At 31.9% G+C, this 12,060-nt stretch overlaps 1 protein-coding gene across 1 annotated transcript in view; it reads right to left on the reverse strand.

Annotated features, from left to right (window-relative positions):
• Nucleotides 1-12,060, reverse strand: part of LOC140447910 (carboxylic ester hydrolase-like) — a 148,304-nt gene that overhangs the window by 117,150 nt on the left and 19,094 nt on the right. The window contains exon 3 of the mRNA XM_072540833.1: nucleotides 747-878. Coding sequence (XP_072396934.1) covers nucleotides 747-878 — 132 coding nt within the window. The remainder of the gene's footprint in view (nucleotides 1-746; nucleotides 879-12,060) is intronic.

A 12,060-nucleotide genomic window follows, 5' to 3' on the forward strand; every position in this document is an offset into this window, starting at 1 on the left:
TTCCGAAAAGATTCCTTTTAAAATAAAAGTTTTAAGCTTTTAATAAGCATTTTTTTATACCTTATACACACGAACAAGACCTGCTTTGTATTCAACAGGTATACTAGCCACTCCTGGATATCTCCACTTCATGGTTTTATTCCAGTTTCACTTTTAACAGTTGTTTACAGTTTGAATCAATTTCTTTGCTAACATGGTATTTTTTGTTTTCATTCCACGAGAGTCCAATAAATGGTGACAACTTTTTAAGGTGGTAACAAGTACTTTTAAGAATTATTAAACTATGAACCAGTGCAGCACACATTTTGTGACTAGACGTGTCAATGTATATATGAATTTAAATCTGCGGCAATTTTTACGCTTTCAGAGAGGCTTTAAGTCGCAATTATTTTCCTCTTAGATCAACTGTCCTAATAATTTTTACGAGGCATTCTTTTTATTTATCTATTTTGTAATTCGAGTTAAATTCTTTGCAATAACAGATGGCAATTAATTTTACTTAAATAAATATTGACTATTTTGAGACTTTTCCTTTAGTTATTTTAACTACTGTACACTGTAACTTTTGTTTTGACGTAAATTAATGACATGAGTCAAGCTGATTTGCTTGCAAGTGGTTAAAACTTAAATATGGGTTGCATTTTGTCAGAGGGCCACTGCATGTAGGTCACCGATAAAAACCAATACACGATATTAAGAAAAATCGAACGAAAAATTATATAAATCGAAATAATACTCATACTTACTACAGGGGTATAAACATTAACGAAAAGGCAATCTTCATCTTGGTCGAGGTAACTTGATTGAGGCTGTGGGCATACTTTTGTATTGTTTGTACAGTTTAATACTCCGGTCCATCCTTTATGACTTTGAGGTACCTAAAATAACAATTTTAGTATAATGTTGAAATTGAATTTCGTAAAAAAGGTTTAGATTGTATAACAATAATAGTTTATCAAAAACTGTAATACAGTGAAACTTCTGTTAACGGACAACTCTCCACAACTGAAACCTCTACTGAACGGACAGTTTTTAGGTCACGGCACATTTCTAATGTGGGTATATAGGAAGACATCTGCGAACAACAAACCCTCTTTACAACGACCCCGAGAAAAATTTGCCTTAGTTTTTCTAAAAAATTATTGTAATTTTACCTGCCAACAACGGACAGTCAGGTAAAGACGATTAAAAGATTAAAATTGGGGCTCCGGAAATCCAAATATGTACATAAATATTGTAGCCATAAAACTAATTAAATAAGTAGGTATTTATGGTCATAAAAGTAGGTACTTTAGGTAAAGTTTGTTTAGCAATAAATGGTTGACTTCAATTAGTACCCATGGTACAATGAATACACAAGGTATGATATTGCGCATGACATTTTGACAGCTGGCCCAGGAGTGTGACGTAGTTAAGATCGCCTGAACCACCTCGAACCAATTATTACAGCTTAACGTACACATTAATTTTGAAATTATAGTTAAAAAATGATCTAAGTTTTTTTTAAATGTTTTGTTTTGGTTATAATTGAATAAAAAATATATTTTCAGTAGCGTAAAACCTTTACTTATCCTAGAGATTCAGGCGAAATATTTATTTTTGTTTTCTTTTAATGTAAGTACACTTCTGTGTCTTTAGTAAAAAAAAAATACATATACTAATAATAATAAGTACTCTTTTTGTATGCAAATCCCTTGAAATTTAAAAATTTTCTGCAGAGGAAATACTGTTAATAGGTAAATAGTAGTAGATTTGCTTATTCTGATTCACTGTCACTCACTTCCAAGCAGTTTTACTGAAATAAAAACAAAATAGAGTACAATAAAGAAAAATCTGTTTTACAATTCAATATGGTATTTTAGATGAGTTATAATGAAATTTAGTAAAATAAAAAATATACGTTACTATAACCTACCGATTATTATATGCAAAATTTACTTATCAAACAATATAATAATATGAAAATAAGACACAACTTAGTTCAAACGCAAAACACAGACTTCAGACGACTTTACACCGGGAAGACAGAAAGCTTGTATAAAAACAAAAGTTCAACAATAATATCGGTTATCAATGGTGTCTATTGCAAATTGCAAGTTATGAGATATAAATATATTTTAAAGTAACTCAATACTGACTGAGTCATCTATTTTATAATAGAAAAATAATTTAGATATATGCTTACATATGTGTCTTTATACAAATGGTGTTTAGTTACTGTTTATTTATACTGTATAGTATTTTTTTTTTGTAAAACTGAAAGTTCTTATTTGCCATTGTATATCTGGTTTTGTACCCTTTTCAAAGTACGCTGTGCAATTGCTTGTTGCAATAGTGACAATGAAGATAAAATCTTTAGGTTTCATACATTTCCTAAAGATAGTGTGACCAGAAAACTGTGGATTATGTCTTGTTGTAGATAGGATAATTTTAATTGTAATACTGCGAGAATTTGTTCTACACATTTTAAAACTGAAGATTACCAAAGAAATCTACAACAGGAACTTTTAAATTACGTTTCTAAAAAGGGTCTAAAACTCAAACCTGAGGCAGTACCTAGTCTTTATTTGCCTAAATCAACATCGGCTGCCCTTTTAACCAACAGAAACGCGTACAAGGAGGCGAACACAGAGAGTCCAAAAAGTATGTTGAGCAGCTTCTTACTACTTCTAGGTCAACGACGTAAGTCTAAATCTTTATTTTTATTAATTATTAGTCATGAAACCTTAAATGATGATGGTTTTTTCATATCGATTTGTTAAGTAAGAAACTAGCCTCAACCTGCTATGCAATTTGCAATAAGAACTGTTTCGGAGGAAATCAATTTAGCATCTTCCAAAATAACATATTTTTCTTTGTTAAATCATGTTATCATTATTAAAATATACAATGTTATCATTATTATAAACAATTCCAAGATAATTTTATGTGTGAATATTACAAAAGATATCATTTTAAATGTTGTGCAATATTGTGTGACCTCACTACACTCATATTCGATGGCCAGCTAGCTCATTCGATATAAATAAAGTTGACTTTGTCATTATTTATTTTGATTTTGTGTTTAGTTCAGTAGGTATATATACGTACAAATTTTGTGTACCTTCATTACCACTTTTCTGTATCTTTTTAAACATCTGAAATACCAAACTCTGGAGTATAAGTTAATTAACCTGTACCTACGTGTGATAAAATATAATTAAAACTTGTTTTATAAAGGATATCTATGTTTTATAAAGGATAAATATTATAATAACATAATTTTATCATCTCTTTATAATTATTATAATTAAATTAGCCAAATTATATAAAAAAACTTAAAATTAAAAGTCTTTCCTATACAACTACATTCAAATGTTGCGGGAATAAGCGTTCTTGACTACGTCATGCGCGAAAGCGAACCGATTTTGGAACATTATGTATCATACCTTGTGTATTCATTGTACCATGATTAGTACCGACTATGAACATCCTGGGTTAACCTATAATAATATAAAACGCCCGGTTTCAGGTAAAATTTAAATATGTTTACTGGTAAAATTTGTCAATCTTTATTTGTTAATATTGATGTAATTGCGTACAATCCAAACTTATTAAAATTTTATTAATACAGACAGTGCTTATATTGATGAAACTGTACTGATAAGAGGGTTTTTTGAATTCGATGGTACTGCGCGACGGGTTTGCTAATCACCTTTTAAGTGGTTTGCAGGTATTTATATAATAATTTTATAGAACTGAACACTAACCAGTATTTAAATACGAATTCTTGATAAAATTTGTTTGTCTTTATGTGTCACGGGAAGTGTTAAGTAGTATCACTCATTTTATTCATTACGTTTTCTTTCATTATGTGGCGCCTGTGGGATAATAATAATGGGGCTTCTTCTAGTGCCCTTAAAGAAGAAACGTTTATCTGTAGATGCAAAGTAAATTGTAAAAGCTATATATAATATTTTACTTAACAGAGGACTTGACACAACTTCCGCTACGAGTGAAATATGCGATTTGACGAAAATATCTCTGACTATACTAAAAAGAATTACATAAAATCCCATAGAAACAAGAAAAAAACGTAAAGATTTCAGTTCCACCAAATGTATGGACGAAGCCGATAAGGACTTGATACCTTCCTGTCTTAGAAGAACTATAAAGTGGTATCGGAAAATGGCCATTGAAATTCTTCTTGGATCAGCAGTTGTAAACGCATTCATATTATATAAAAAATAACGGGCTGTAATATTACCATAACTCAGTTCAGAGACGAAATAGCAAAATATTTACTGCAAATAAAACCAAGGGAAAGATCTTTGTCTGGGGAAAAGCATATTTTGGAAGAAATAGAAACAAAGAATCGTCACAGATGCGTATCTATTTTGCTATAAGAATTTTTCCGAAAAGTTCAACAGAAAGTACGCGACTTCCAAAGCAACGCAAACTAGATGGAAATATGTTCAATGTGACAAATTTTATTATGTAAGTCCACAAATGTCCACAATTGTACTCTATAGGCGTTTTATATAATGCCATATTTCTTCCTTTACAAACACTTTTTCGATATTATATTTATATTATTCTCCTATTGAGCAGTTTCTTATGTTGTTGAAGAAATAAAGCATTTTGTAAAACTAATGTGTCTATTACCTTTTATTTACCATATTATCTAGAGTCCATATTAGTGTAAAAGGGCAGAAATGAACAACCACAATGTTAGGCAATATCGAGTACGTTTTATTACTTGCAGGGCCGTGATAATGTAAAATATTTATTGAGGGGCTACTAACTTCAAACTTCCATATACTTATCATTGCAGCGCGAATCACCTACGAGTGGCGGTGCCCACAGTATAACAATCCATGCGAAGCAATTGTGATTCGCGCGGCCCTGTAATAGTCCGGTAAAATAAGGATGCAACCTCGGAATGAAAGATAATAAGCTGAAAATTTGCATACGTCTTTATTTTGATGGTATAAAACTTATCTCAAAAGTCTCATATAATCACGTGTCCGCGACTTAAGATATTAAAGGTCAAAGGTCACGAAAATGAGTTTTCTGCAAATATCTCGTTTCCCTTACACTTTATGACATTTAAGGTGGTAAGAAAAATTGTAGAATGGAAAATTCTCTTCAATTTTTGTCTTAAGTACTTTTATGTACCTTCAACCCTTCTTAAGATAGAGCGCAAAGAGTGGGGGACCGCTTACCTGTGTATACGGTAACGCGAAGTCAGCCAGTAGGATTCAATAAATAATAAGTTATATAATTAATTATTCACTTAAAATACTATTATTATCATTAATTTTCTATTATTTATTATTTAATAAACTATATTTATAGATATTACAGAATGACGGTATTAGATTTTTGTTTCGATACGGATACGTTACGAATTCGGTTTCGCTAGGCAGAAATCGTTTGATTTCTCTTTTTGTTTATAGATATTAATTATAAAATATATATTTTTTATATAATATTTATTTCATTTTTAACAAACATACAATATTAAATGAAATATTTCAAATGAACTTTAATGATATTAAGAAAAAGTGCAGAATTCAACAATAATCATTTTTATATTTAATTAAATACTGAAAAAATCATAGGTATTTATTATTTTTTTAAATTATATATTTATTTATTAATCCAATAATCGATTTATTAAAGTTACAAATATAATATATATTCTTTTATTATGTATGGTTAATATTTTTGTATTAATTTTCTTCTTCATCGTCTTCTTCTTCTTCTTCATCTTCTTCTTCTTCTTCCTCTGACTGTTCAATATCGGATTCATCATCATCATTCTCGTTTATTAAAGTATCAGAATAAAAATATTCAAGAATATCAGGTGCATATTCACTTTCTTCATTGAAATCATCTGAAGTTGATGAAGCGTTTAGACATGATTGTCCATTACACTGCCCACAAATTAAAGTACATTGCAATCCTGATTTCCTGCATCCGCAATTAGAACCACAACCTTTCTTGCAATTGCAAAATATTGTATTCAGCAGTTCTTCTGGTGGTGGCGGTAATAATGTTGTTATTGGTTCCAGAAATTCATTTTGCATTACCCAGCCGAATTCTTGGGGTTCTAAATCATTTCCCAACCACATTTGGGTCTGATAATAGACACGAATGATATGCTGACGAGCTGCTGCACTTGAAGGTGGAAGACTTGATAACTGCACTGGTTTTTTTTTTTTTTTTTTTTTTGGCATAGACTTTTAGTCATTCAGCCAGACTCAAAATGGTAAAAAAAAAATTGTCTGAGTTTATATTAAAATAAATGTATTTACAAAACAGTAAACAGTGCACTGGTTTGTTGAGTCTTGTTGATTTGATGAACTGGGTGTATCGAAAAGAGTCTATATCGTCTTCTGATGTTGAAGCATTATACGCTGCTAAGAAAATACGTACTCCATTTTCAAATAATTCTTGTACAGAGTAGTTTTTTTGTTGAAATAGTTGAGGTGACTGATGTAAATGGTGATTTTTTTCGAACATTTTAATAAACGATATTTTACCTTTCCTATAAATCGCAGAAGTCATATCACATCCACTAAACGCGTGTAAAAATAAGATGTGTTTCTTAGAATGACGGTATTTATCAAAACTTTTTGATGAATATAATTTTGTCTCCGCATTACCCTTACCAATATTTAAAAAAAAAAAAAAAAAAAAAAATTCTTGTTGATGTGATTGAGCTCGTCCTACTAAGATAACTAGCAAAACTATATAGCTTATTATTTATTGAATCCTACTGGCTGACTTCGCGTTACCGTATACACAGGTAAGCGGTCCCCCACTCTTTGCGCTCTATCTTAAGAAGGGTTGAAGGTACATAAAAGTACTTGAGACAAAAATTGAAGAGAATTTTTCATTCTACAATTTTTCTTACCACTTTAAATGTCATAAAGTGTAAGGGAAACGAGATATTTGCAGAAAACTCATTTTCGTGACCTTTGACCTTTAATATCTTAAGTCGCGGACACGTGATTATATGAGACTTTTGAGGTAAGTTTTATACCATCAAAATAAAGACGTATGCAAATTTTCAGCTTATTATCTTTCATTCCGAGGTTTACCCCCTTTTTTGGCTTATTTTACTGGATAAGTAAAATAAGCGTGAATCGTATATGATTCGCGCGGCGTTCAACGTGTTAAGCAATAATTAAATGTTTATTTATAACAGACCGACAAACCCGTGAGTAATAAAAACTTGATGAAAGGGATATACACGGACATTTGAAGATTTTTTGTCCCTGTATTTTGTCAATATTATTAATGTTTCTCTTCATCTAAAATACAGTTATTAAATATGGACCAAATAAATTTGAAAATCATTGAGACAATATGTACGAATGGAATTTTGATAGCATAAAAATTTGCAATTCAATACGATTATTTCCATATATATTTCATTATCAATTACTATCCCAAAAAAAAATTTGAACGTCAATTTATTGTCAGGTAATTAAAAACAATACTAACTATAAAGTACAATTATAAAGTATATAAAAAATATAACAATCAATTATTTAGAACTACTTATTAAAACAGTAAATGTCTACAAAGTATTCTTTAAGAATTGATTAAAAATATACTTTCCACTTTGTCAAAATAACTTGTGACTGATATGAATATTATAATACTCTTGATAAAATAAAAATATTGACGTAAAAAATAAAAATAGAGCATTGTTTGAAAAGATCGGTATTTTTAAGGTTGCCTTTCAGATTAACAATAACAAATATTTTTGGGATTATCATAAATACCAAATATTCTAATGCGGAAGTGGAAAGTTTCATAATAAAAATATATTATGAAATTATTTTCTCAGTGGTTTAATATCTATAAATAATGGTTTAAAACGTGTTAGGTCGTTTTTCGGTTTCGAATCTCCACTGTGATTTGTTTTTGACACATGACCACTTTCTTCCATTTTATCGATACTCTCCAAATTATTCGTGGTCTACCTCTTCTTCTTTGACAGTCTTCGGCAGATCCTAGACTGGTGACTGGCAGATACTAGACTGGATACCCGTCTTCTTTTTCTCAAGCCTTTCTTCAAAATCTGCTTCTTTTTGGCGTTTTTTTCCTAGTATTTTTTTAATAAAACATATCAATTCTTTCGGGATTCTGGGGTCTTCTCTGAAGATGTGGTTATACTGATTCCTTCGCCAACTCCTTTGTGTAGTTTATCCTCTCCGTATTTATTCCCTCTCAAATACGAAGAATGAGAGAAGTACTAAAACAAGGCGCCTTAATATTGAACTCCTCAAAAACCCGCAAACGGTAGAAAGGTTTCAAAACTATATCGAAACTAAATACATAACTAAAGAGAATCTAACAATTAGTGAACAATGGGAAATGTGTAAAAATTACATTAAAGACGCAGCAAATAACATTCTAGGGCCGCAAAGACCACCACCACGCAATGAGTGGTTCGATGCTGAGTGCAAGGACATTACAAGAAGAAAGAACAATGCATATAAACTGATGCAGCAAAGAAGAACCCGAGAAAAAGAACAAAAATATAAAGATCTCAGAAGAGAAGAGAAGTACATCCATCGGAGAAAAAAGCGAACTTATGAAAATAGAATATTGGAAGAACTTGAGACATTAAAAAAGGAAAATCAAACAAGAAAATTCTATAAAAATCTAAATAAAGCAAGAAAAGAATTTAAACCTAGGATCGGACTATGTAAGGATAAGGAGGGGCATATACTCAATACAAAAAAAGAAGTATTGAAAAGGTGGGTGGAACTCTATAAAGAACTGCTTACTATCGAAGTAGAAGATCCAAATTAACCACCTCCAGGAGCAAACAACAATACACCATTGGAGCCTCCATCAATTCAAGAAGTACGGGATGCAATAAAACACCTAAAAAATAATAAATCTCCAGGAAGTGATGGTATACCCGCGGAACTTATTAAATGTGGAGGTGCTACTCTGACTTATCATATATATAAAATCATACTGAGAGCCTGGAATGAGGAACAAATCCCAGAAAAGTGGTGTATTGGGATCGTTTGCCCGCTACACAAAAAGGGCGATGAATTAGAATGTAGAAACTATAGGGGAATAATCCTCCTTAATACAGCATACAAAATATTTTCGAGTAGTTTATATGGTCGCCTGAGTGAATATTCAGAGGAGCTTCTTGGCGAATATCAAAGTGGTTTTAGGCCTGGTCGATCAACAACAGACCAGATCTTTGTGCTAAGGGAAATACTGAAAAAAACCAATGAATTCAATATCGACACATATCATCTTTTCGTAGATTTTAAATCGGCCTATGATAGGGTCCTAAGAAATAAATTGTATTAAGTCATGGATGAATTCCACATCCCTGATAAACTGATAAGATTGGTTAAGGCTACAATGCGTAAAGTTGTTTGCAAAGTTGAAATACAGGGCGAACAATCACAGGCATTTGAAACGCATGTTGGGCTGCGACAGGGAGATGCGCTGGCGTGTCTCCTTTTCAACATAGCTTTGGAAAAAGTGGTCAGGGATGCCCAAATAGACAGCAGAGGAAACATTTTTAATAAATCATCCCAAATTTTGGCATATGCAGATGATGTTGATCTAGTTGCCCGCACAACACGCAAGCTAGAAGAAATGTATACCACCTTGTCAAGCGCCTCAAAAAATATGGGCCTGCAAGTAAATTAAAACTGATAATGGCATCAACACCCAACAATAGAGCCAGAAACATCGGCCACCAATTCACGGTTGATAATTCTACCTTTGAAGTGGTGGGCAAATTCACATACTTAGGCTCCCTGATCACCAAGGAGAACGTCATGACGGAAGAAATCAAGCGAAGAATAATCCTAGCAAACAAATGCTATTTTGGACTGAGTAGACATATGAGAAGCAGAAACTTAAGCCAAAAAATAAAAATAACCATATACAAAACCCTTATAATACCAGTGTTGACATATGGGTCGGAGACATGGACCATTTCCAAGGCAGATGAAAATCTCCTGCTTATATTTGAACGAAGGATCCTGAGAAGAATATTTGGTGGCATCTGTGAAAATGGTGTTTGAAGAAGGAGGTACAACTACGAGATATATTACAGATATAAACATATATTTGGTGGTAAAGACGTAGTATCGTTTATAAAAATAGGAAAACGGCAGGAAGATGGGCAGGACATCTGGCAAGATCACAGCAGAACAACCCTCCTAGAAGAATCCTTATGTCACAACCTGTGGGAAGTAGAAGTAGGGGTAGACCAAAACTCAGATGGAGGGATGGTCTAGATGAGGATGGTAGACAAATAGGCGCAGCAAACTGACAACAGTTGGCAATGGATAGAACCGACTGGCGTAATAGACTTTGGAAGGTCGAGGCTCTTTTATAGGGCTGTAGCACCAATGATGATATTTATTTCCTGTAGTGATTGGTACACAATATGCGAATTAACAGCAGCTATATGAATGATGTGGTAAAAAACAGTAAGTGGCCATCGGCGAGAACAACGTTGAACAGAATATTTGGCACACTTGACATCTAACGTATCCTTTCGTAAGATTATAATGAGCTATAATCATAGCATTACATAGGTCAAATTCTTTACTTCTAACTGCTAAACTAATTCTAAAGAACTAAACCAATTATCGGCTGTAATATTACCATTGGTTCCAGAAATAAGTTTAGCAAGCCGAAGAACAGATTGAGTTGGTTTATTCATCTTCTTTTCTTAATATTGCAAATCTTTCTTTTGACATACCACATCTGAATATATCCCTACCAGTACGATATGTAGCAAATATAGAGTTTATATCTTCGTCATTGGATTTGGAAGCTGATGTGTATAGAAGCAATTCCAAAAAGGTTTTAAGTTCTATTTCATTAATTTCATTTTGTTATGGACTATTCGTTTTTCTATAGTTTTCACGAATAGGGATGTTCACTAATTTTTAAATATTGGTTAATTCAATAGGTTATAACATATATAAAAACATAGCAAACATAAAATTGTTTAAAAATATATATTTCTTAAGATAAATCAATTCTTAATTTCAATTCTGATGGAGGCTAGAAAAACGGCTCCTCGCAGCGAGGCTACGGTGTGTGACGTCAGCAGTCGTATCTACAACTTGTTTTGTATACGTATTTACGAAGTGTGACCAGTTCTTTAAGTATTTAATCACTGATAATGAAGCCAAATAAGTGGTGTTTTGTTCCTGGGTGTCTAAATACATCTAAAAACAATTCTGAGAAGATTTTTATTACAGTTACAAACAATTTCACACCATATTCACTTAAAATTGTCAAACCACAGATTTTTATATCTGTACCTCGGAGGGATACAACACTATGTCCATTTTTTCAATTTTGACACTGACAGACTAATAATTAACTTTTATAACTTTATTTAAAGGAATAGAGTACTAGGTCCTAAACCATTTGCTGATAAAAGAAAGTGACCTTTAAAAGAACATTAAGTCCATTTTTACTTAGAGGGATGAAACACCATGTGGACTTAATGTTTTGTCCCTCTACGCATGTGAATTACTGTTGCGCATATCTCTATGATGAGAGGTAGACTGTTAGTGATCTAATAATAATACTTTTGCCATTTATGGTGTGTTTACAGTGGTTTGTTACTAATAATAAGAACAATGAACTATAATTCTCGTAGGAGAAAGATTCTTGAAGTACCTACTAAAAAGTTCTGCGAATTCTTCTACTGCATTTACAGGTAAGCTACCTTTTTGCTCATTATTTTTAAATTATTAAAAAACATAACCTCAAAAGGGTAATGTAGTGATTTGATACCAACCTTAAAATAGCAATATTATTAAATCTTTTACAACCAATATTATACGCCTTGTTTAATTTCAGAATCAAATAATACACCAAGCAATGATGTTTTAAATGAAGAGCATATTATTAGAGATGCCTTGAGTTTTGATAACGAAGATCAGTCTGATATAGACAAAAGTTCTGATAAACTATTCGTAGTGGAAATGAAATAAGATCTGTATTACTAAAATGGGCAGATACCATCATTCCTGACAGTAACATAAAAGAAAT

The sequence above is a fragment of the Diabrotica undecimpunctata genome, chromosome 8, assembly GCF_040954645.1.
Source record: "Diabrotica undecimpunctata isolate CICGRU chromosome 8, icDiaUnde3, whole genome shotgun sequence".
Classification (NCBI taxonomy): domain Eukaryota; kingdom Metazoa; phylum Arthropoda; class Insecta; order Coleoptera; family Chrysomelidae; genus Diabrotica; species Diabrotica undecimpunctata.